The following is a 26,981-nucleotide window of genomic DNA, read 5'->3' as shown; positions in this document are numbered from 1 at the left end:
ACTTCAAACATTACAAATCCTCCATATTATAGGTATGAAAGAGGAATACCAAGAGACAATTACATTTATTCCCATAGGAATTCTAAACACCACAACATTAAAACACATAATAATTTTGCACGAAAAAAACCTACATCCCAACCCAAGAACCGAAGTGGCAGCCACGGGAGACGAGGAAGCCGCACGGAACCAAGGGGCCATGGCCTCGAGGCCCGGCACGGCGAAACCAGCGGCCGGCCGGAATCCATGGGGTGAGAGCAATAAAACCATGGTGGAATTCAAGGAGCCACATATGGGAAAATAAAAAAGCAAATCTTGAATTCCAAAAGCGTTTGGAATTCCAAGAGACATCATAACTTAAAACATTAAAAACATAAAAAGTACATTTAATAACTATGAACTAAAATCATAGCTAATAATGAGCTAACCCTTAGTTCAATAAATGAACTAAAGACCAGCTCATACAACAACAACAACAACAACATCAAGCCTTTATCCCACTACGTGGGGTCGGCTACATGAATCCTTTTTCTCCATTGTGTCCTATTAAAAGTCAAATTCTCGTTTAAATCTAAATAAAGAAAGGTCATTCCTAATATTTCTAACCAAGTCTTTTTAGGTCTACCCCTACCTTTCTTAACATAAGTCAATCTAATCCTCTACTCTCCTAACCGGGTCATCGCAAGGCCGCCGTTTTATGTGACAAACCATCTAAGGCGACTTTCTCTAATCTTCTTACTTCTACTGGAGCTATCCCAACTTTTCACGTATTGCTCTTTTCGTATCCTATCTCTAAGGGTAAAGCCACTCATCCACCTGAGCATCCTCATCTCTGCCACACTTAACTTAGTATTATGCTTCTCTTTTAAAGGCCAACATTCGGCACCATAAAGCATTGCAGGCCTCACTACCATCTTAAAAGACCATCTCATAAATGAGCTAAAATTTCAGCTCAATTTTGATTGAGCTAGTAGACTCAAGGGAAGCCAAAATACATATTATTTTGGACTTATGTTGACCCCCCCTTTGTCTACATCAGACCTCCCCTTCTTGCGAATTCCTTTCTAATCTTATCTTCTACTGGAGCTACTCCAACCTTTTCACGTATATGCTCATTTCGTATCCTATCTCTAAGGGTAAAGCCACTCATCCACCTGAGCATCCTCATCTCTGCCACACTTAACTTAGTATTATGCTTCTCTTTTAAAGGCCAACATTCGGCACCATAAAGCATTGCAGGCCTCACTACCATCTTAAAGACCATCTCATAAATGAGCTAAAATTTCAGCTCAATTTTGATTGAGCTAGTAGACTCAAGGGAAGCCAAAATACATATTATTTTGGACTTATGTTGACCCCCCCTTTGTCTACATCAGACTCCCCTTCTTGCGAATTCAACTCCTGATGAATTGGTTGATGATTCCCTTGAGGCGGTGCATACTGTTCATCGAGCTCCTTGAGTTTTTCACCAAACTTTTTCAGAATTTCTTCTTGCTCTTTTTCAAATTTCTGTTGTAGATACCTTTTGTACTTCTCAAATTTTTGATCACATATAAACATGTGATATTGCAGTTTGTAGAGTCGATCTTGAAGTGGATCCGTTGAGTGTCCTTTTGTAGATCCATCTGTCCAACGGGAGTGGGACATCAGGATTATGTTGATCAGATTCTTCCATGAATGAAGCCATATTTTTGGTATTTTCCATTTTTTTAACAGACTCAAAAAAGACTAAAAAATTACAAGACTCACAAAACTCTCGACAAGACTCACAACTTGACTAAACTCACACTTGACTTGACTTGACAAAACAAAACTTTGACAACCAAAATAAAATTTAACAAACTACAACTTGACAAACCACAAACCTAGGATTTCCTAACTTGCTCTGATACCAAAAATGATACGACCAAAAAATATAGGGCGCCTATATTTCTTGATCACAAAGGACAGACGGAATTCTACGGACGAAATTGACTAAAGATGAGGAAATAGACGAACAAACTCTTACATTTCAATTTAAACTAAACAAAAGAAAACTTACAACAATACAAACGACTCTTGCAAACAAAATGACGACACCCTAAAGTTGATGCACTTGGAGAAGAAAGATACAGGTGGAGTGGCACTTGCGGAGAGACGAAAGAGGTTAGAAGCCCGAGAAGAAAGGGTGGAAAGAGCCCGCAGGATTTCCGGAGGGGATGAGAAAGAAGGGTGGAAAGAGCCCGCAGGATTTCCAAGTTACCCGCAGGTTAAAAGATTTTTTTTCCAAAAATCACATATCACATTCAACTTACTTTCAAACATTACAAATCCTCCCATATTTATAGGTATGAAAGAGGAATACCAAGAGACACATTACATATATTCCCATAAGAATTCTAAACACCACAACATTAACACATAATAATTTTGCACGAAAAAACACATCCCAACCCAAGAACTGAAGTGGCAGCCACAGGAGACGAGGAAGCCGCACGGAACCAAGGGGCCATGGCCTCGGGAAAGAGCCCAGGCACGGGAAAACCAGCGGCCGGCCGGAATCCCATGGGGTGAGAGCAATAAAACCATGGTGGAATTAAAGGAGCCACATATGGGAAAATAAAAAAGGAAATCTTGGAATTCCAAAAGTTGGTTTGGATATCCAAGAGACATCATAACTTAAAACATTAAAAACATAAAAAGTACATTTAATAAAAAGATAACTATGAAATAAAATCATAGCTAATAATGAGCTAACTCTTAGTTCAATAAATGAACTAAAGACCAACTCATAAATGAGCTAAAATTTCAGCTCAATTTTGATTGAGCTAGTAGACTCAAGGGAAGCCAAAATACATATTATTTTGGACTTGTGTTGACCCCCCCTATGTCTACATCAAAATTTTACCACATTAATTTTTAGCTCATGTAGTATTCTAATCCATAGATTTGAATATTAGCTCATATCAGGGCACATGAGATTAAAATTGTTTTTCACGACTTTATATGTCACACATGTTTGTCAATGCATTAACAAATTTGTTAGAGCAATTGCATGCTTTTTAATGCACCTTCATAGTAAATTTGCATACTTTTTGATGCATTTGCACAATGTACTTTCACATTATTCAATGCATTTCAATATGTTTTGTTCATTTACACAAGCGCACTTGCATACTTTTTAAGCATTTGTGCACCTTTTAGTGATTAATTTTACCACTCTTTGTTTTAGGGTATAGTCAAAATAGCTTCTTTAATATTCATAATTTTAATGATATATTAATAAAATGTCTATGATTCCCATGAATGTCCAGGTAATGATGTAGACATGCAATAAGTAATGTGCAAGGATTAGAGGGCAAGATATTGCATGTAGAAGAGAAGATTGTACAAGGAAGATGATGTGGTGTGAAGAACATATTTTCAAAGCATTAACATATAATAATAATAATAAATATTTAATAATTATTTTTGAAGTGTTGTGCGATATTTTATTTTAATCTATTTTTAGAATAATTATGATATGTGTATATATAACAATATTAATATTCAATCTCAATTTATTTTGCATTTTCATTACATAAATATAAACACGCCGCACATACAGAAGATAAAAAATGTATATCCATACCTTGTACACACTAGATATTCATCTTGCTTATGTGTTTTGGTTTTGTATACATTTAGGGAAATTTTCATATTTCTCTCATATATCTTGAATTTTGAGCATCATCTCCTACCTCTTGGTTTTGTATCAACATTTTGCACATGCATATGTAAAGATTCATTTAATTTTCATTTATCTTGGACATCCATTTTTATGCCTATTTTCCTTGCGACAAAATCAAAGATGCGGGTTATCCAAGAATAATTTTGACCTTCCTGAAACATTGGCATAACCTATTTTGTCAAAAAGCAGCGATTGGATAAGTTTGACTATGATCAAAGCATTTCAAACATGATTTATGCGACAATGTTTCCATTGTCCATCATTTTTGTTCTGTTTATTCAAATTGAGTATGTGAGTTCTTCCTCAATAATTTTGACACTCAGGATTCTTTGATAAAATCCATTTTGCAAAAGGGTTGACGGTTGAATAGTTTTGACTGTGATTAAATATCTTAAATTTGATTTGCACGATGTCGCATTTGATTGTGTCATATCGTGACCAGATATCCCTACAAAATGAGGACGAAATCTCTAGGCATAAACTTATCTAATACAATCTCTCCTAAATTTTGACCTAGAACCACTCTCATGGAAAAAATGGGCATGAATTTTCAGAGCCCATGATAAAAAAACAGCAATTAATAATCCAATTGTGCCTATAATACTAATCACAATGGGTAATTAGAATTCAATGGGATGAGTTAAAACCATATAGTAATGAGGTAGACCAAAAGACTACTAAAAAAAGTAAAGAACATACCTCGTATGTATATTTAAACAAAATAAACAATAGAAAAATATAACTCATTTAGCTCATTATTATCTTTGCTTTTGATGCAAATGTATTTTCAGATTTCGATCACTTAAACTTTAAATTATAGAGTACAGTACTATGACAGGTGCAATAGAGATAACCTGAGCTTTTGATGGGATAACAGGTCCACACAAATTTTTAACATGTTTGATGAACCCATCTTTTTTAAGCATGCATGATGTCCAACGAAGCTCCCAGGCCAAACCAAGATGGCTCAATATCTACTTGAAGACAATGGTTAGTAAAATAAACATAGTTACAAAATACAAGCGGTGAAACATAAAGAGAAATTCATAAAACACACACACACACACACACACACACCTGAAGCTTAAAAATTGTTGAATGGATAAATTCAGCTGCTTCACAGCTAGCGTTTGATATAGACAACACCAGCGCCTAAATAAAAGCAGAATAACAGAATTAAATAGTGACAAAGTGAGAGTAAGCTTAATCACCAAAGAAAGTAAATTACAAATTCCACTAGCAATTACCTTCTTGGAACCTTCAAGTTTCTCATGGAAGTTATCAAAATCTCCCTCATGCAAAGCCCTTAGGCAGCTATTTCAAAAATCAAACAAAAAAAATAAAAAGTATTAAATTATCTGCCATATGAGAACAACAATTTAAATAGTAAAATGCCCAGAAAAAAAAGTTTCTAACTTTGTAAAAGCTATGCGAGAAACCAACAATGATACATAACATGCATAATAAAGTGCCAATATATATATATATATATATATATATATATATATATATATATATTGATGCATTTAAATTTTTGCATTATCTTTGATGTTTAGCTCTAAATTCATTATGAGGTGCAAGCTATTAGGTGAGTGGAACTTGTCTCTTCCTCTTCTTCTTTGCCTCTTGAGCTGCTGCTTTATTTTCCCTCATTTGGCTGCTGGAACCGTGGCCTTCAATGTGCTTTAATGGTGGCCGTTGGTTTCTTGTGCTTGGTTGTTGGAACCGAAATTCCCTCCTTGGATTTGCTGTGCCGTTTGGGATTTCTCTGTGCTGGAACCGTGGCCACCTCTTGGAGATTTGAGGTGCCGTTTGGAATTTCTATACCTGTGCTGGAACCGTGGCCTTTTTCCTTGAGACTTGCTATGCTATTTGGAATTTCTGTGCAGGAAATTGATGGCTTTTTCTCACTCCATTTATGGGAAATCTTGGGCTGTTTGGTTCCCCTCTCTTGCCTATATATATGAGATGTTTTGTGATGAATTGGTTGGTGAATATTTGAGAGCAAAAATTGCTATAACCTGCGGGTTCTTCTTGGAAAAGCTTGAGAGCTTTGTCCACCTTCTTCCACCTCCTCTGGAAAGCTTGCGAGCTTCTCCTCTTTCGTCTCGGCTTCTAACCTCTTTCTTCTCTACGCAAGTTCCACTCCACCTGTATCTTTCTTCTAGTTCCGTTGGTGAAGCTGTTGGCTGTTTTGGTGAAGTTGTTGGCTGTTTTAGTGAAGTTATGGGCTGTTTTGGTGGCATTTTCTGGTGAAGTTTGAAAGGACATTGGAAACCCTTTTGTTGTGGTGGACCCTTGGTTTGCATATCTAAACCTTATTTTAAAATATATTCCTACAATCGGTGCATGTGAGGAGTCCTCTTGTAGGATGTTCTAAGGATAACATTTTTTTTTTAATATTGTTTCTTTGTTAGTTTTCTTTTATTTTGGTCGTTGGAAGTTCTCTTTCCTATTCTGAAGTTTAGTTGTTTTCTCTAACCTATTTTGTTCTCTAAGTAATGTCTTAAATTTATAAAAGTAAGATTTGATTTTCTTTGTTGTTCTCTCTTTGTGCTTTGCTTTTAATTTGCTTACATCATTATTGAAAGTTATTTTACATGCCAAATTTAGAAGGGTACATCCCAAAATACCATTTTATAGACACCCCTGTCCAATCCTATTTTATATGGGAGGATCTAAGTCTTCACTTTATTTGGGGCATTCCATACCAAATGTCGAGCATATTCTATCATGGTCCTTGTAAATTGATATTTTGAAATGGGGTATTTCATGGCTCGTAATAATATATTTGACACTTTTTTTTTTGCAAGATCATGCACTACAATGGCCTCCCTCATAACCTCACCTTTGACTGGGATGCAAATTTATCAGTTGTTTTGCCTTGAGCTTAGAAAATGAATATACAAACAATTCTTCCTTTAAGCTTAACCTACCATGCCCAAATTGATAATGAAATTGTGGTGGTTACCCGCACATTTGCAAATTTATCAGTTGTTTTTTATTGTACTATTTTCTATTTCCAAACAATATTATGCTGTTGGATATCTTTCTTGTTTCACGGCATCTTTTATGTTTTTATTTCTCTTTCTTTCACGAGTGAGCAGAGCAACGATACATATAGTTACATGTACTCCAAATTGGCGGCATAGAAGAATAGACATTTTGGCTTGTGAAAGCAGTTTTTCCCTTTTATCTCTTTTGCTTCTCTATTCTCCGTCTCCCTGTTCAGCTCCTATGCTACTTATAGATCAATGATGAAGCTGGTGCAAATTTATAGATGATGATCCGAGATGAGTAAACTCTTTTGATCTAGGGATTGAGAATTGGCATTAGAGCTGACCATTGCTGTTGATGCAATTAGCTCAAGAGCTGTGGATAGAGGATGTCTAGGGGATAAGATGATTAGCTACAATAATTATGAATACTTCTCACAGGCATTTGTTGCAAATTGATTAAAAATTAATCTTTGTCATGTCCTATGACAGGATTTCGTTGGCGTGTAACATAGCTTCGGTAGGAAGAGACTAAGAAGACCATCACATCAAGGAGTTCTTAGTGTTGAAAGAAGGATTGATGTTAGTTGCATCATTAAAAAATGAACCCTTGTATCCTTCTAAGAATTATCTTTTTGACGACTCTCACACAAAAAAGGGAGGAAGTGTAAGCTTCTATCTTTATTTAGGTCACCATAAAGGAGTGTTCTTTGTTGGGTGTCGAGTCGGCAAAGATCTTAGTTGGGATTGTGCCTACTAGGGGTGTAAAAATTTGTCCCGACCCAAAACTCGCCACGGAACCGACTCGAAAAATTTTGGATTTGGGTCAACCCGTTTTCCATACAGGTTAGGTTCGGGTTTGAGTTTTTGTCCTATTTTAAAATCGTTTCAGGTTCTTGTTGACCTAAAAACTAAAAAATGACACGAATTGACTCTTGCTAACCCGCCCTCATGTTCGTTGTTGACCCCTGCTCGCACCTTTCCTCTTCCTTGAGTTTTCTCTAAAAGAATGAAATTAGGGTTTTAGGGAAACTTGAGTTTTTCTTTAGGGTTCCTTTGAGAAAAGTTTATGGAAGGATAGTGTGATGTTTTTAAACCCTAATGTGGAGTATTTTTGTGAAAGTATGGATTTTGAAAATTAGGGTTTTGCTTAAAATTTATCTTCTTGGAAAATGCCTTCACAAAAGATCTTTTTAAGGGTATGGGGAAGTTTTTATGTGAAGATATTATAGGGTTTAAGCAAAAATTTTGAGTTTAGGAGTTTAGGGTTTCTCTCTAATGAAGGAATTTTTGATCCTTATGGTTTTTATTAGGGTTTGGGAGGATTTTAGAGGCTACCTTATGGATTTTGTTTGAAATACAAGATTTTCTAATTTTGGATTTATTAAATTCCGAAAATTAGATATATTTTATTTACAATGTGAGAGTAGGAAAGGTGTTGCATGCTTAAAGATCTTAGGAATGTTGACTAAACTTTAATTGAGAGAGAATGTGAGGGGCTTTATAGAAAAACAAAACCAATGCTTGATGTGTTAATTTAACTACATGCTTTGCCTAAGGTTTACTTGGAGTGTGTGATGCGTGTAGGGGTTGATGTGTATGTTTCTTTTAGGTGTTGGACATTTGGGGAAGAGAAGTTTGTAAGGATTCTTGGCGGATCACGTTCCTTTGAGGTAGGTAAATGTAATGCCTTTAAAATTTAGAAGAAAATGCATTTATTTTCCTCCAAAGCATGTTTTATTTTATGCTCTTTAAGTTATATGCACTTTTCCATTGTCGCTCATCATGTGAATTTCCTGGATTATGGTTAAGAGGCAATGTGTTACCTTCCATTTCAAGCATATTTCTCAAGTAGTGATTTATTTATGTGTTGCACTTGTTCTTTCTAAGGTAATGAATAAAGAATGTAACTTGCTTCTTCTATCCTTATGTTATCGTGAAACCATGTAGCATATTAGGAGACATCTAACCATACGCTTGCTATGAATACTAAAGAATAAATGTATGTGCTTGTTGATGCGGAGGTATCTTTGGTAAAGGGATGCTCTTCCGAGCATTGGTAAAGGGATGCTCCTATGAGCATTGGTAAAGGTGGTTCTTATGAACCAAATGGAAAAGGAATGGCCAATTATGTTGTACCTGATCAGTACAAAAAGGATACCTCTGAGACGGGTGATTATAGATATATGTTACATTATGCCTATGCAAAACTTCATGGTTCAAGAAAAGCATTTCATGCGTTATGATAAGTGATGGATCATAAGCTCATTTAAGGAAAATGTTTAATGGGTCACATTGAGGCATACTATTTAAATTATGATTGGTTCAATGTTCTTTTTACCTATAGTATTTTCATTTATGTTCATCTCATTCATATTGTTTTCTCTAAATTTTATTTGGTAAAGCATTTGCCTATTGAGTTTAAGACTCACCCTCGTTGTGGGAATACTTTTCAGGAGGATCCAAAAGAGGGGGTTAGATGACTGATCAGCCACCGCGCACCTACCGTCGTAGGGAGACGACGGGTGGCAGGTTCTTTTGTTATTTTGTTGTTTTGTTGATAGATGGTAATAGTTGTAGACAAGATTTTGGAGAGATGTACTATTGTTTAGATTCCCATTTTGGATGACTCTCTTTGTACATAATTATTTTGATTAATGAATGAAAGAAAAAGAAAAGGTTAATGTTGGAAAAATTGTAGTGGCTCTTTCTATATTGTTGATGTTTCAATTGATGTTATGTTAAGTTTCTTTTAACTTTTACGTCCGACCTCTGTTCCCGCCTCGCATTTGCGAGCTAACCGGGCCGGGTCGTGACACAAGTCCACTCCAAAATTGAATCCTTCTTAATGAGCTATCTTTAGAACATTAATGAGCTACTCAACTTCAGCTCAAGCAACTAAGAGAATGAGCTCAACCCCAACCTTCTCCATTCATTACCAAAGGTCCCAACAACTAACCCGTGAATCAGCAGCAGCCAAAGGACCAATCGAGCCAGCAAACCAAAGGTCTACCAAGCCCCATTGATGTAGACACACAAGTAAGAAAACCAACACAAAGAGAATAATGGATAGAACTTAAACCAAACTTTATTAAAATAAAATCAAACAACTAGGACTTCAAAATTCAACAAGAAAACACTAAGAGATTTTAAGGAAATAAAGAAAAATAAAAGACACTATCCTCAGACAACCATCAGAGCGGGTTCCTCACATGCATCGAATTGTAGGTTAAATAAGATAAGTGCATAAGACTAGCAAACTGATGGTCCACCACTGCAAGATTGTCCAAATGCTTCCAAATCAACCAAGACACGACACCCGAAAGTTGCTTTACTTTTGAGAAGAAAGATACAGATGGAGTGACACTTGCAGAGAGACGAAAGAGGTTAGAAGTCGAGACGAAAGGTTGGAAAGAGCTCGCAAGATTTTCGGAGGGGATGAGAAAGAAGGCGGACAAAGCTCGCAAGCTTTTCCAATAACCCGCAGGTCGATAGCAATTTTGCTCACAATAATCAACTGATTTTCTTCACAATATCTTCTCATATTTATAAGCAAGGTAGGTGAACGCCAAAAGCCACATAACATTAATTTCTACTAGAACCGAAGCACCATTAGCATAGAAATCCCCCCCAATCTTTTCGGAAAACATTCCAAACCCAAATACCGAAGCAGCAACCGCGGGAGACAAAGAGGCAGCACGGAACCAAGGAGCCACAGCCACGAGAATCATCCCAGGCACGAAAAAAACAGCAGCCATCCGGAAACCAAGAGGCAAAGCACGAAAAATAGTAACCCCATATTAATTCTTATGCATTAAACAAGCCACGGTTTACCAAGAGACAAGAAGAAAGGGGAAGGGGAAGGGACAAGGCCACTCCAAAAGTAAATCATTCTTAATGAGATACCTTTAGAGAATTAATGAGCTACTAAACTCCAGCTCAAACAACGAAGAGAACAAGCTCAACACCATATGCTTCAAAACAGCCAACCTATGAACCATCAGCAGCCAAGGACCAATCGAGCCAGCAAATCAAAGATCTACCAAACCTTATGCACAACCTACCATGATCATTGGATCTTTTCCCATCATTGGATAGCTAAAAAAAAAAGAAAAGAGCATAAAATATATTATTGTTCAAATAAAAATAAAAATTACAGAAAAACTTGATAGCATCAATTCTCCCCTGGCAGAAAATTCTCATCTTCTGATTAGAACGTATCAGCAACTCGTTCATAAAGCTTTGAATTTCTCTTTTTTAGCTCAGCAACATCAATCCAGGTACAATCAGTCAATGGCCGATTGCTCCATTTGACCAAGAACTTCTTGTGTTCTCCATTTCTTGTTTTAGTGATTTTTATATCTATCACATCTTCAATTTGATCTTTTGACTTTACCAAAGGAGTAGAGTTCCTAATTTTCGAATTACACTAAAGGGGCCAAATTTTTTTCTGCTTAACTTTTTAAAAGTGCCAACGGGAAACCTTTGGCGACAAAAGTATGCCATAACTAAGTCACCCACATTTAAATTTACTTCTTTACGATGTTTATCAGCAGTGGACTTATATTTAGCATTAACCTTTTTGAGATTTTCAAAAACCTGTTGTTGGATAGTCTTTATATGATCAAATGTCTCAAAAGCTTCAGCACTAGTTTTTTTAGGTAAGGATAAGGAGTTTCTATCCAAAATATGAGGAATAAGCTGCCCATAAATAATCTCAAATGGAGTTTTGCCAGTAGAACAATTAATAGAATTATTGTAAGCAAACTCAGCCTGAGACAACACTAAATCCCATTGAGACGATTTTCTCCACCAAGACATCTTAATAGATTTCCCAAGCTTCTATTGACTACTTCAGTTTGTCCATCAGTTTGAGGATGATATGCACTACTATATTGAAGAGTAATTCCTAGTCTTGCTAACAGAGTTCTCCAAAAATGACTTAAAAATCTAGTATCACGATCTGAAGTAAAAGTACGAGGAATACCATGCAGACGCACAATTTCTTTAAAAAACAAATTAGCGATGTAAGGAGCATCAAAAGTTTTCTTACATGGAATAAAATGTGCCATTTTACTAAATCGATCCACAATTACAAAAATAGAATCAAATTTTCAAAGAGTAACCGGCAAGCCTAAAACGAAATCCATAGAAATATCATTCCAAGGTTTGTTTGGAATAGGCAGAGGAGTATACAAACTAGAATTTTGTGTAGTTCTTTTAAAAGCTTGACATACCTTACATTGTTTTACCTGTTTAGCAATGCCCTTTCTTATGTGAGGCTAGAAATATTTTTCTTCCACTAAAGCAATTGTTTTTCCTTGCCCAAAATGTCCTCCCAAACCTCCACTATGCAATTCTTTCACAAGTTGTTCTCTTAAAGAACCTTTTAATATGCAAAGTCTAGTTCCTTTGAATAAAAAACCTTGATGTATCACAAACAGAGCAGAATGATCAGTTCCATAAGCAAAACAAGCATCCCAGATATTTTTGAAATCAAAATCATTCGCATAAGTATCTTTCAAAAATTCAAAAGAAGTAACAGTCGAAATAACGGTTATTAACAAGTGAGACCTTCGACTTAAAGCATCAGCAACTTTATTCAAAGCTCCAGTCTTATGTTTTATGAGAAAAGAGTATTCTTGTAAAAAAGAAACCCATTTGGCATGTCTTTTGTTCAGATTTTTTTGTGACCCCAAAAATCATAAAGCTTCATGATCAGTGTTTAAAATAAATTCCCGATGAATCAAATAACATCTCTAGAATTTCAAAGTTTGAACAATAGCATAAAATTCCAAGTCATAAATAGAATATCGAGATCGAACATCATTTAATTTTTCACTAAAATATGCAATAGGCTTCCCTTCCTGATTTAAAATAGCACCAATACCAATGTGTGAAGCATCACAATCGACTTTAAAAACTTTATCAAAATTTGGCCGGCTAGGAATTGGAGTTTGACTCATTTTTAGTTTGATCAATTGAAAAGTATTTTCAGCTTCAGGGATCCATTTAAAATTTCCTTTCTTTAAGCAATCAGTGATAGGAGCAATAACAGTACTGAAGTTTTTAACAAATCGACGATAAAAAGATGCTAACCCATAAAATTCTCTTACCTCACTAATGTTTTTAGGAACAGGCCAGCTTCTTATTGCCTCGATTTTCACAGGATCTACCTTGATTCCTTTAGCAGACATAATATAGCCCAAGAATGTTAAACTCGAAGTCATAAAAGAACATTTCTTCAAATTGATGTACAGTTTTTGCTCTCTCAAGGTCTCCAGAATCTCTTTGACATATTAAAGATGATCAGATTGATGAATGCTATAAATTAGAATATCGTCAAAATATACAACCACAAATTTTCCAATAAAAGGTCGCAAGACATGATTCATAGTTCGCATGAAAGTACTCAGAGCATTGGACAAACCAAAAGGCATAACAAGCCACTCATATAAGCCTTCTTTAGTTTTAAAACAATTTTCCATTCATCTCCAGGTCTAATTCTTATCTGATGATACCCACTTTTCAAATCATTTTTTGAGAAAATTTTAGCACCACTTAACATATCAAGCATGTTGTCTAACCTAGGAATTGGAAACCGATATTTGATGGTTATTTTATTTATGGCTCGACTATCTACACACATTATCCAAGTTCCATCTTTTTAGGAGTAAGCAAAGCAGGCACAACACAAGGACTTAGACTTTCCTGGATTAAACCCTTTTCTAATAGTTCAGACACTTGCTTAGAAAGTTCTTGATGTTCTTTTGGACTCATTCTATAATGTGAACAATTTGGCAATGTAGCTCCAGGAATTAGATCAATATGATGTTGAATGCTTCTCATTGGGGGTAATCCAGCTGGTAATTCATCAAGTATTAAATCAGAAAATTCATCAATCAATGGTTGTGTCTCCTTTGGAATTTCAAAGGATAAATCAGACTCTTTTCCAAACAACAAATATATCACATCAGATTTTGTCAATTCACTTGTATTCAGAAGCAATTCAGAAGTGGCAGATTTCGCAGTCTTTTTGCTTTTTGTTACCGGATCAGGAATGTTTCTTTGTGGAAAGAGTGTGAATTCCTTGTTATCTTTAATGAAAGAATGTGTTCTTTTTTCCATTGTGTATGGTTTTATGATTATATTGCCATGGACGACCTAAAAGGATGTGACAGACTTCAAGAGGTACAACATCACAGACAATTTGATCCTTGTAAGTTCCTCCAATTGCTAAATTCACAGTGCATTGTTTAGTTATAGGAACCTCACTCCCCTCTTTGAACCAAGATATTTTGTATAATTTAACAAGAGGTTTTGTCTTCAGTTTAAGCTTTTTTACCATATGTTATGACACAAAGTTTCCTGAACTTCCACTATCAATCATCAAGGTACAAACTTTCCCCACAACAGAGCAGGTAGTCCTAAAGATGTTTCTCCTAAGCCATTTATCTTCCTTTTCAATTTGAGCAGTTAAAATTTGTCGAATCACTAGCAATGGTTCTCCTTCATCACCTTCCAAATCAAACTTTTCTAATTCAGTTTCATTTTCAGATTTTGTTTCATTCTCTTCCTCTTCCTCTATTTCTTTTTCATCTTCTATGAAATTAGTTCGTAGAGGATTATTCTTTCTGCAAGTAGCTGACAAGTGACCATATAATCCACATTTATAACAAGGTCCAATTAGTTTAGATTGCTCACAAGGTTTATTTCCTGCTACCCCTTTACCCTTTTCCTGATTTTGACCTTCAACAACTTTAACTTTTACATTCGAAGTTCCCGCAAAAGTTTGAGTTTTAGTTCCACTAGTTTGTCTTCGCTTATACGTTTCAGTAATTTTATTGCTTCCCTGCAAATGTTGTTTTTCAATTTTTAAAGACATGCGATAAGCCTCATCTAATTTAAAGACATGATGCAAGTTGAGTTGATCATGAATTATCCATTTTAATCCATTGAGGTATCTCGTAACAATTTTTTCTTTAGACTCATCCAAATCATTTCTAGCTTGCAATTTATAAAAGTTTTCAGTGTATTCTTCTACAGTTTGATTACCCTGACGCAAATTATTATACTCCTGAAAAATAGTTCTCGAGTGATCAGAGGGTAGGAATTTTACTTTCATCTTTTCTTTCATTCTATCCCAAGTTTGAATTTTTTTCTTTGCCTCGTCTTAGTCTATTGTTTTGTAAAATTTTCCACCAAGTTAATGCATGCCGCGTTAGTTTTAAACTTGCAAATTTAACGTTTCGATTATCCGGAATTTCTTTCCATTCAAAAAATTGATCTATTTTCTCTACCCATTCAAGGAATTGTTCAGGTTATAATTTTCCTTCAAAATTTTGGACATCGATTTTAATTCTGTTATCCCAATTTCTATCTCCTATTTCGATTTCTAGGTTCTTCCTTCTCACTCGCAGAAGATATTATACTAGGATTAACGTTAGCTTGATTGACATTTAGATTAGCAATTGTTTCAGCTACCGTATTAATTTGTTGTTGCAAATCATTCAGTTGTTGCATCATTTGTTGTCAATTCCCTTGTTCATAAGCCATTTGTTAAACACAAAAGAGAAAGACTCCTACAAACCAAACAAAAAAAAAGATGAACTTGTTCTGATACCAAGTTTTATGTAGACACACAAGTAGGAAAACCGACACAGAGAACAATGGATATAACTTAAACCAAACTTTATTAAAATAAAAGCAAACAACTAAGACTTCAAAATTCAACAAGAAAATACTAAGAGATTTTAAGGAAATAAAGAAAAATAAAAGACACTATCCTCAGACAACCGTCAGAGCGGGTTTCTCACATGCATCGAATTGAGATTAAATAAGATAAATACATAAGACTAGCAAACCGATGATCCACCACTACAAGATTGTCCAAATGCTTCCAAATCAACCAAGACACGACACCCTAAAGTTGCTTTACTTTTGAGAAGAAAGATATAGATGGAGTGGCACTTGCGGAGAGACGAAAGAGGTTAGAAGCCAAGACGAAAGGTTGGAAAGAGCTCGCAAGATTTCCGGAGGGGATGAGAAAGAAGGCAGACAAAGCTCGCAAGCTTTTCCAATAACCCGCAGGTCAATAACAATTTTGCTCATAATAATCAACTTATTTTCTTCATAATATCTTCTCATACTTATAGGCAAGGTAGGGGAATGCCAAACGCCACATAACGATTAATTTCTATCTAGAACAAGAGCATCATTAGCGACAGAAACCCCCCCCCCCAATCTTTTTGGAAAATACATTCAACCCAAGAACCCAAGCAGCAGCAACCGGAGACAAAGAGGCAGCACGGAACCAAGGAGCCAAAGCCACGGGAATCATCCCAGGCACGAAAAAAACAGCAGCCATCCGGAAACCAAGAGGCAAAGCACGGAAAACAGTAACCCCATATTAATTCTTATGCATTAAACAAGCCACGGTTTACCAAGAGACAACAAGAAAGGGGAATGGACAAGGCCACTCCAAAAGTAAATCATTCTTAATGAGATACCTTTAGAGAATTAATGAGCTACTAAACTCCAGCTCAAACAACTAAGACAACAAGCTCAACACCATATGCTTCAAAATAACCAACCCGTGAACCATCAGCAGCCAAGGACCAATCGAGCCAGCAAACCAAAGATCTACCAAGCCTTATGCACAACCTACCATGATCATTGGATGCTTTCCCATCATTGGATAGCTAAAAAAAAGAAAAGAGCATAAAATATACTACTGTTCAAATAAAAATAAAAATTACATAAACATTTGATAGCACCACCCATGCACAACCTACCATGTTCATTGGATGATTTCCCATCATTAGATAGCTAAAAAAAGAGAAGAACATAAAATATATTATTGTTCAAATAAAAATAAAATTACAGAAATATTTGATAGCATTAGGTAGACCTAAAAAGACTTGGTTAGAAAATATTATAAATGATTTTTCTTTATTAGATTTAAATGATAATCTGACTTTTAACAGGACACAATGGCGAAAAAGGATTCATGTAGCCGACCCCATGTAGTGGGACAAAGGCTTAATGTTGTTGTTATTGTTGTTGTAATTAAAATAAAAAATTTCAAGTTCTGATAATTACCTTAACTAGCATATAGAGTTTAAGGTAGGTAGCATACAAAGAAGGATAAGTAAAAGAGATTAATCAATTAATAAGGAATCTTCTGTTTCGTTAGAAGTATTCCCTCAAAAGAGATGAAGTGAAGGATTGTGTTCACTTTAATTTTGAGTGAGCTACCTCGAGTTGACCAAATTGACTAATTTAAACCAAATTGAGCTAATTGAGTCTATATAATTTAGCACACAGTTAATTAAGTCTTTAAATGACCTACACAAGCCCAAAATCGCTAAAATCCAACCAAACCGAACCCTATTGAACCCATCTGGTTTATCTAGTTCAATGCACACCCAATGGGGATTTTAAATACCTAACCATGCCATTCTAAAGAGGAGCCAAATCGATTAATTTGCATCTAAAGGCTAAATGCGAAAGGTACAATAGTGATTGTCACAACCTAGCCCATATACTCAAATTAGCGAGGTGAAAAGGAACAGTTGGACTGTTATAATATTTTTAAATTCAAACACAGTTTACTTCATATAAAATAGATAGGAGCTCTATATTCCAAATAAAAATAAAAATAAAAACTGAAGAGCCACTAACATCCATTTTCAACAAACTACTAATACAATCTTCACAGTTTAATTATTAACATAAACCAGAATTTACATGTTTTCATTTGAGCGCCATCTCATGTAGACGTACTCCTCTCTTTCAACCAATTTCATTTATAAGGAGACTTACCTAAAATCATTAATTTAATAGCATGAATTTACTAAGTAAACTCTGTAGATAATCATCATTTCATTTACAATAGTTAAACATATAAAATAAGACATGCATCATATTCATCTCGTTATTCTTTTCATGTTACATACTTTTAGATATCTCACTTCATATAAAATAGATCTTTAACTTCATATAATATAGATATTTATTATACATCTTTCAAATAACATATTTCTTTTTCCAATAAACATTCATTCATTCTTTCTTTTATTTCTTTATTTATTTCTTTTTTCTTTTCATTTAGTAAAGGAGCACCACCTAAAATATGTATCAATGAAGGTACAACAAATTCCATTTCCATTTCCGGTTAACTATATGAGTATGTTGCTTCCCTGGCCAATACTATACAGGGTGAACACCTGCAATTTGCATGCAAGTTCCTTTTCCTTTTTTTAATATTTTTAGTTTTCCATCACATATTTTATTTATACATAAGTACAACTAATTATATATATTCTTTTATGATTTTTAGTTATTCAATATTCTCCATTTCATTTGATATTAAACCTATAACTAACAAGTAAGCATGCTATAATGATCATTAATATCCATATAACAATAATCCACATTCTCATTTCCTTTATTCTTCTTAATTTATTTTATTCATACAATATCCATTTAGCCCACATAATGTTAGCATAGGTAACGATTATACTAAATTAAAAATAATTATTAAAATAAAAGACATGAAAATTTCTATAAAATAATTATAATTACCCACTTTGACACTTCATGTTTCAGTTCCCTTCAAATCCTCGACCCTTGAAATATACTTCCAATATCTATCCCAATTTCAATATTTCATTCTCCTTCTTACTATATCTTTCCTTTCTTCTTAGCAATAAAGCTTTCCTCTCTTCTGTATTGAATCAATGTTTATAATAATTGAACTCTTCCTATAACAATAATATGTCTTCCAATTAGAGAAATGAAAATTGTAAAAAAACTTTTTATCTAAATTAACATACATAAATAAGTAAATCACCTACTCCTTCCTCCGTCATCAAGGATAGTAGAAATTTCGAATTCCAAACATGTTTTCTTACTCTTCCTCTTTATTGCATTCAACTTTCCAAATTTTGAAAGAATTTCTTACACAATGATTTATATAAATCAAAGATGAATTTCTAAGATTCCAGAATAATTTACTCTTACTTTAAAGAAAATTAAATCAAACATTCCTCTTACTTTAAAGTAATGTTCTTTAAATAATTTACTCTTATTTTAAAGTAATGTTCTTCAAATTTCCTCTCCTTTCCTCTCTCAAATTTATTCTACTTCCTCTTTCCAATCTCTTTATTTACCTTTAATTAAACATTCCTTGTTACTTAGATAAAGTAACACGGAAGGATTTATACGAAAATGGAAAAAATCGACAAACAAATCTTACTTCTTCTTCCTCTCGTTGACTGCCTCTTCTCTAGTGTTTTGCTTCCTTTGCAATAATGAGCGAAAATGAGTGAGTTATTCTTCGTGAGTCGTCTGATTTCATTCCTGAACTCAAAACCTTCGCTCGAAATGCAATTCGAAACTCCCTAGCCTCGGTTCGACTCACGTTCGACCCTTAGACCCGACTCTGTCTCTGTCTGTTCGTGCGGCTACAGTTAGGGCTGGCCGATTTAGTAGAACTTGCTAGGTTTTAAACCGGCTAATACAGCGATGGACCCCCATGATCTTTCCTCCTTTTCCCATGATCATTTGCACTTCTAGATGGTTGAAGCAATCAATGGTATCATCCCCACTGCTTTAAGCTGCGGCTAGAAGAAATTGGGGAAGAGCTTTTTCCATTGGGTTGAGAAAGTGAAGAGGGGACCGCATCATACAAGGTACTCAAAGCATGATTAGCAAAACCCTAGCTCCTTTCAACTCTATGATAATTCCCTACTTCAAGACCCATAAGGATGATCCCAGTAGCAACTTCTCTCAAGCATTTGTGATAATAAAAAAATTAGAAAAACTCTAATTTTTTGCAAGCAAAAGAAAGACTTCCTAGGATAATAGAAAATTACATAAAATAGTCAAAACTAGACAAAATACAACTTTTATAAGATAAAAGACTTACAAATTTTGACACAAACAAACACAAAATAAAAACACCTAAAGGAGCTTGCATTCGTCGAGAAGAAAGATACATGTGGGGTGGTCACTTACGGCGAGAAGAAAGAGGTAAGAGGCAGAGACAAAGGAGGAGGACAAGCTCGTAAACTTTCCTAGGAGAAGAGGAAGCATGGAACAAGCTCGCAAGCTTTTCCAAATAAGGAAGAAAAACCCTCAGGTTTTGTTCCAAAAATAAGCCATCAAACTCTCTCTGTTCATACAAAACACCTTATATTTATAGGAGAAAAGAGGGCAGCCAAACAACCCCAATTAACTCCAAAAGCAACACCCAAAGAGCCACAAAAAGGTAAGCATTTAATCTAGAACAGCACCTGAAAAGGCAGCACAGACCACGGGAAAGCAACCAGGGAAGAAACTGAAAAGATAGAACAGGGGACCGGAAACAGCACCCAGCAAAGGGAGGTAAAGCAGCCATGGGACCAACACCTAGAGGAAACCATAGGGGCAGCACAGGAGATGGAACAACAGCCAGGGGAGCCGAAACATCAACCAGGCAGGAAAACCGAAGAGACACAGGGGAGGAACCGACTATGGGAAGAAGAACCAATGAGGGGGAAACCAAAGAGCGAAATGCAAGGGGGAATGAACCAAATAATTACACTTTATGAGCTGAATAAGTAGAAGAAGCTCATTAATGAGCTGACTTTAGTAGAAACTTAAAAAATTTTCAACTTAACTTATTTTGAACACCCCCCCCCCCCCCGAATCCCCCCCCCCCCCTTGACTACATCAATTAGACACTCTATCCTATCAATGAAATCCAATAGGTAACAAGACTCAACATCACCATTCCCTTTCAAACTCATGGCTTGCAAAAGTCATCTCAATCCAAATTAATTGAGTAAATCCATCATTGATATTGAGCAGCCATCTTCGTTGAGTATATGTTTTCATTTATGTGGTTTTTCAATACATGTACCACTACCTTTGGTGAGTTGGAGTTGGTACCATTATCCAGAATAGCCCAGGCACTCGAACTGACATTCTCCTGCTCAGTTGTCTTCGTCTCTATTAGAAAAAGGCATTATGGATGTTTTTCCATCGAACAATAATTATGATTGGTACTTTCTTCAACATAAAAGGCCTACATCTATCAACCTTTGTGGTTGTCCATACCGGACTAACCCATTCAGACCAAAATCCATTTAGATAACCTTAGTCGATACTTTTCAAACTATACCCTCCCTTAATCCAAAGCCTTTTAACTCACTTGTTTGGTCCAACAAAACAAATATTCTCCTTATCGTTGGTCTTAAAACCAAGTCCACCTATTTAAACCAATCAAATAAATAAATACCTATCTAGATCCAAACTTTAGATTTAATCAATTAGTCATCATAAGTGAATTTTTTTAAAATCAAAGTAGACCTGCTAGTCATTTTTAAGAACCCTCTTACTACAAAATATGTCTGGCCTAATTAGGAGAGTTTCTCTAAATTCTAAATGAACCCTTAGGTAAATTTCCTTAGCCCAATTAAGAGAACTTCTTTTTTCTCATAACCAAATAATAAGAGAATTAGAAAAGCACATAAAAACTATTTTTACGTTTCTTTCAATGTAATGATATATCATTTCACCTCAAAAAATGGAATACATGTAACTAAAAACTCCAAGTTGAAGGTTTAAGATCTTATTAATGTTATTTGAACAGTGGAAGACTTTATAATTAAGTTGAGACAAGTATTAGAATCTACAACAAACCTTGAGGTTTTGGAAAATATTAAAGCTTGGAAACATTCAATGTGAGTTTTCATGTCTTTTAATTATAATAATGATATTTGCTTCTCATACACATGATGCATCAAGTAATATTATTATCTATTTGCTCAAAATGTTATATGATATTTTTTTTATGATACACAATTGATCATGTTAAATTAATGTCATAAATCTTATGTTATCATGATATTTATTGTAAAATTCAATATGAAATGATATGGAAAAAGTAAATGAATGATATTATATAATATGTTTGCATGTGCATGTTGACTGATGGAGCACACACCTCTATAGTACTGGCTGGGGACACAATGTACTCGTGCACGTTAAAAGAAAAAGGTTATGGAAAAAAAAAAGTAAAAGGAAAAGGAGTACCTTCATTGGTACTAAATTAAACGATGACGAATGTAACAATTGTATTATTTATGAGAAATGAAAAATATATGAATACATATATGATATGTATGATAGATATGATTTAAGCATAACATAGAAAGTCATGAAATGAAAAAGCCTCAAATGAAATGATATAATTAAGTGTAATTATTTTATGATATGAAATGAATAAGGAAAAAGAAGATTATGCATATTTTTCCTATTGCCTTGAGTTATTGTAATTCAAAAGCATGTTTTACTAGCTAAACTGTGACTTACTATTAGTTGCTCTAATATTTTCTTTCAGGTAAGTTTATTAAAATCAAATTGAGTAAAATAGGCGGAAATGTATACCGTAGACCTGACGCACTAAATGAAATGTATTTTGAATGATTTTATATCAGTTAATATTTTTGAAGTTTTAGTGGGTCTTTCAAAATTTATTGAGATAGTTTTAGATGAATTGAAAATTTAATCTACTGTCAGACCGTATGTTCCCAGTTCCCACCTCGTTAATTCAAACCTCTGGGGTCGGGTCATGACAATATTTCTTTGTAATAGCCCTTATTGTACTGATATCTTAATCTAGTTAATATATTTTGTTCTAAAAAAGGTGCTATCTAAGTAGGTATTTCTTAATTGCACATTCAAAGGCTTTAAAGCAAAATTACTATAGTGGAACACATGCTTAGCTACATTTAACATATGTAAACTAAGGGTGGGATCCATTTTCACTAAGGGTAGGCTTGGCTTGAAATAGTAATAATTAATTGAAAAACAAAACATAAATTGTAAGTTTGCCAATTACCATACAAATAGATAACAAACCAAAATAATGTATTTTATACCAAAATAAGGAATCAAATGGTAAGAGGGTAAAGGTAACCCGAAGGAGAAAGCTGATAGGAAACACTTGGATTCGCAAGTGTTTCTATCCATCGCCGCGAACCTCCCTTCCAACCTTTCATTATTGGCGGTGATTTCAAGGAATTTTTCCTCCAAATCTACTTTTAATTGGCCAAATTCGCCTTCTAGGACTTCGATCTTCTTTCCAACCATTTTTCTTTCTACGAATCACAAGAAATCTTCCTCCGAATGCCAAAAACCCGCTGAAATTTCAGGTTTTCAGCCGCCGATGGTCCCAAATCGATGCTCTGATACCAATTTGATAGGAAACACTTGGATTCGCAAGTGTTTCTATCCCAAACCCGTAAAATTACAGCAGCCAACTGCTGTCCACAGCAGCAAAACAGCAGGAATTCGATGAAAACGCAGCAGGAAATAGGGAAAAACAGGAGAAAAACACAAGATATTACTTGTATTTCAATAGAAATCAAAGAAAATAGAAAAGATACAATTGATCCTCAATTCGAGAGGAGGATCGATCTCTCCCAAATCTCTAGACCCCGCTAGAGCCCAAAGAAAACCTAAATCTAAGAGATCTCAAATTTCAGACAAATTCAAGATGCCCAAACCCTAGGAAAAACATCTATTTAATGCATACAAATCAAAAGGAATTCCCTAAACAGTCCCAACATTCAAATTTCTCTCTGAAACCCCCAAAAAATCCTTCCTAAAACGCTCTATATGAGCGGTCGGCCGCTCGTTCTGGCGGAAATCTCCGCCTGTTCTGCGATTCCGCCCGTGAACCGGTCCCGCCTGGACCGGCTGGATCGGTCTAATAAAAGCTAAGCGAACAATTTTTAAAACCAATAGGAAAAACTTTGTCGTTTTTTTCCCAATGTTATAACATTCAAGTTTAGCAATGACACCAAAAATGATGAAGCTTGGTGTTGGGCTAACTTGAAGTGTGAAGGTGAAGACTTATTGAACATAGAGTGGCGAGGATGTGGTGAATAACTGGCACTAATTGGGCGTGATTTGGACTAAATGCAAAGTGGTTATTTGAGAAGGTCGAGAGGAAGTCTTGAAATGAGAGTCATTTGCTACCCAAGGCTTTACTTGACTGTGACCAAGCAGTGGGAAGTTGGTTGAGAGATTGGTGAAGGTTAGGACATGGGATGGAAGGTTGTGGAACAATATTAAATGGATTGGTGTGGCTTTGGGTAGGGAAAAATCAAGAGCACCTAAAAAAAGCATGGACAAAACTAATTTTTGGCAATGCTTCTAGAGTTGGAGGAATATTTGTGAGGAAGGAGGTTGGAATGTAGCGGAAAGAATCAAGACCAAGAGATTCAAGGCTTAAGGGGGACTTTTAAGGCCACACCACCATAGGAGCACTAAATGCTAAGACTTTATTGTTCTAAGCATGCTCTTCCGTCTAACATACAATTAATCTCACTTTTAATGAGAAATATTCATTGCAATATTAAGGCATATTCAAGCCACTTATTTCCCCTCAATGAAATTTTTCTATTGTTTTATTCTAAATTTTTTTCACAATGTCTGATAGCGTTCAATCCTTCCAATTGTCATAGATTTTGTTTGGTGCACTTCTAATAGTTTTTTTGGGGATAAACTAGACGTAGCTATGATTAGTTTTGAAAGGTCAAGCGAGAGCATACTTTTTTCAGTTGATGGTACTTTTTATTGGCTTCATGCCGAATGATGGCTACAACTGCTGCTTGCAACATATTCCACCCATGATTCAAGCCAAAAATTAAACCAATCTTTAACAAACACAATCCAACGAAGTATGATAGGAAATACTTGATTTCAAGTAGTTCCTAGCCAAATCTGAAGTAAAACAGCAAGAAAAACTGCTGTTTACAGCAGTGGACAGCAGGTGATCACAGGAAAACTGCAAGAACTAGAGAGAAAACTGAGAGAAAACTCAAGTCGAGACTTGTATTTCACTAGTAGATGAATAAAATAGCAAGATACAATTGATCCTCAATTCGAGAGGAGGATCGATCTCTCCCAAATCTTTGGCAACGCCAAGAGCCCAAAGAAAACCTAAATCTAAGATATCTCAAATTTCAGCAAAATTCAAGATACCCAAAGCCTAGAAAAATCAACTATTTAATGCATACAATTCAAAAGGAATTCCCTAAAACAAGTCCCTACAATCAATTTCCCTGGCCTTTCTCCACCTTCCCTGTACCCATCAACACCCCATAACAACCGATGTCCACCAATTTCACTCCCAGTTGGTTGACGACCTGAGTGGAAATGAAATTGTGGGTAGCCCCACTATCAATTAGCACCACCACCTCACGGTCAGCTATCTCTCCTTTCACTTTCATAGTGTGACGCGGAGTGAATCTCACTACAGAGTTCAGAGAGACTTCTGCCACATCCAGGTGCAACTTCTCCTCCTCCTCCTCTCCAAATCTGCTCCCACCTCCCTCCTCGTCTTCCTCGTCTTCACAGACAAGGAGAACCTGAAGAGTTCGGTCCTTGCACCTATGCCCTGGCATGTACTTCTCATCACATCTGAAGCACAACCCCTTTGTCCTCTTATCCTGCATCTCCTTCTCTGTCAGCCTCTTGAAATTTTCCCCACTCCCTCCTACTGGCTTCTCCATCAATTGTATCTTGCTATTTATTCATCTACTAGTGAAATACAAGTCTCGACTTGAGTTTTCTCTCTAGTTTCTTCGCGGTTTTCTGTTGAATCACTCTGCTGTCCCCTGCTGTAACAGAACAGTTTTCTTGCTGTTTACTTCAGATTGGCTAGGAACTACTTGAAATCAAGTATTTCCTATTCAATTTGGTATCCAGAGAGCGTCGGTTTTTTGGGACCGTTGGCGGCTGAAATGCTTGAAAATTCAGCAGTTTTCTTCGTTCCCGGAATGAAGATCGTTTGATGATTCTTTGGAAGAACGATGCCGGAAGAAGGTAGAAGTCTTGAAGGTGAAATCGGACAATTGAAATTCCGATTTGGAGGTAAAATTTTTGATTACCTCAAAATCAAATCACCTCCAACAAAAATGAAAGTTGGAGGGGAAGTTCACGTGTTTGGAAGACAATGATGAGAATTACTGTGAAATGAAGACATCCACCGACATCCGGAAGTAAGAGAAGACCATCGAACGGCCATTGGTATGGGTGGTAAATCCGAACCCGTTTGCGGGGAGAGGAATTCAGCAGGTAGAGATCCTGGAGGAGGAGAACGACATGCCCCCTTGGGACCAGCTTTCCTAGAGAGAGATTGAGTAGGCGGATCACGAACAACGGGGATGCTGATTTTGTCGGAAGAAGAGAAGAATTTCATCGCCAGGTGCTAATTATGAAAGAATCCCAGCGTCGAGGTGTGATTTTGAAGGGGGGAAGAGAGGAAAATTCATTCCGAAGGTGCTGATTCGAGAAGAATTCAGCCGTCGAGGGCTGATTTTGAAGGAATATGGGAGATTTTAAAATCACCCGAGGTGCTGAATTCGAAGGAATCAGCGTCGATGGGGCTGATTTTGGAAGGAAGAAGGAGGAACTTCATCGTCGAGGTATGAATTTGAAGGAAGTTCGCTCGAGGTGATATTTTAAGGAAGAAGGGACGAGTATCTAAGAAAGTTTCGAGTATAATCGTCGGAGGTAAATGATCGTGACACTTAGGAGCTCTTCCTCTTCGAGGAATGGGAGGTTATGGATGATCAGTAAACGGAGGATATCCAAAAGTGAGGAAAGCTGAAGTGCCCATCTTTGAGGGTGAGGATGCCATGGGTGGATTATAAAGGGGAGCATATTGTTGCTTCAATGGGCTGACGGAGGAGGAGAAATTGACAGCGGCTGGGAATGTCTTAGAGGGAAAAGCCCTTAGCTATGTATCAGTGGTGTGACAGATGAGAGAGCTTATCCGGAGCTGGCGGGAGTTCAAAGAATGCTTATAGTAGCGTTTCGAGCATGAGGAGGAGATTTTATTGGGCAATTCTTTGCCTTACCGCAAGCACGGTGGCAGTTACCGGGAAAAGGTTCATTATCTGCTAGTAGGCTTGACCAATATCTCTGAGTCAGCCCTGGAAGGGAATTTCATGAAGGGCGCTGAAACAGGAGGTAAGAATAAAGTCAGGAGAGTGTGGAGCCAAGAATCTAAGGCAGGAGGTTGGCCCAGTTGGTGGAAAAAGAAGAAGTCTGAAAGAGGAGCTCGAGGAACTGCTAAGGAGGCTCTTACAGGAGCACGACACTTTTCTAGAACCGCAAGGGGCCTGCATCAAGCAATCATTAATGAGACGACCCGGAGAAGCAAATAGGAGGAGTGGGAAAATTTCAAGAGGCATCAGAGAAGGAGATGCAGGATA

At 36.0% G+C, this 26,981-nt stretch overlaps 1 protein-coding gene across 1 annotated transcript in view; it reads right to left on the bottom strand.

Moving 5' to 3' along the window:
- Positions 1–26,981, bottom strand: part of LOC110106501 (serine/threonine-protein kinase ATM) — a 256,327-nt gene that overhangs the window by 61,386 nt on the left and 167,960 nt on the right. Inside the window, exons 52-54 of the mRNA XM_028694452.1 lie at positions 4,957–5,023; positions 4,787–4,861; positions 4,564–4,683 (exon numbers count right to left, since the gene is read on the bottom strand). Coding sequence (XP_028550285.1) covers positions 4,564–4,683; positions 4,787–4,861; positions 4,957–5,023 — 262 coding nt within the window. The remainder of the gene's footprint in view (positions 1–4,563; positions 4,684–4,786; positions 4,862–4,956; positions 5,024–26,981) is intronic.

The sequence above is a fragment of the Dendrobium catenatum genome, unplaced genomic scaffold, assembly GCF_001605985.2.
Source record: "Dendrobium catenatum unplaced genomic scaffold, ASM160598v2 fragScaff_scaffold_488, whole genome shotgun sequence".
NCBI classification, from domain to species: domain Eukaryota; kingdom Viridiplantae; phylum Streptophyta; class Magnoliopsida; order Asparagales; family Orchidaceae; genus Dendrobium; species Dendrobium catenatum.
This window is presented reverse-complemented; position numbering and strand designations above follow the sequence as displayed.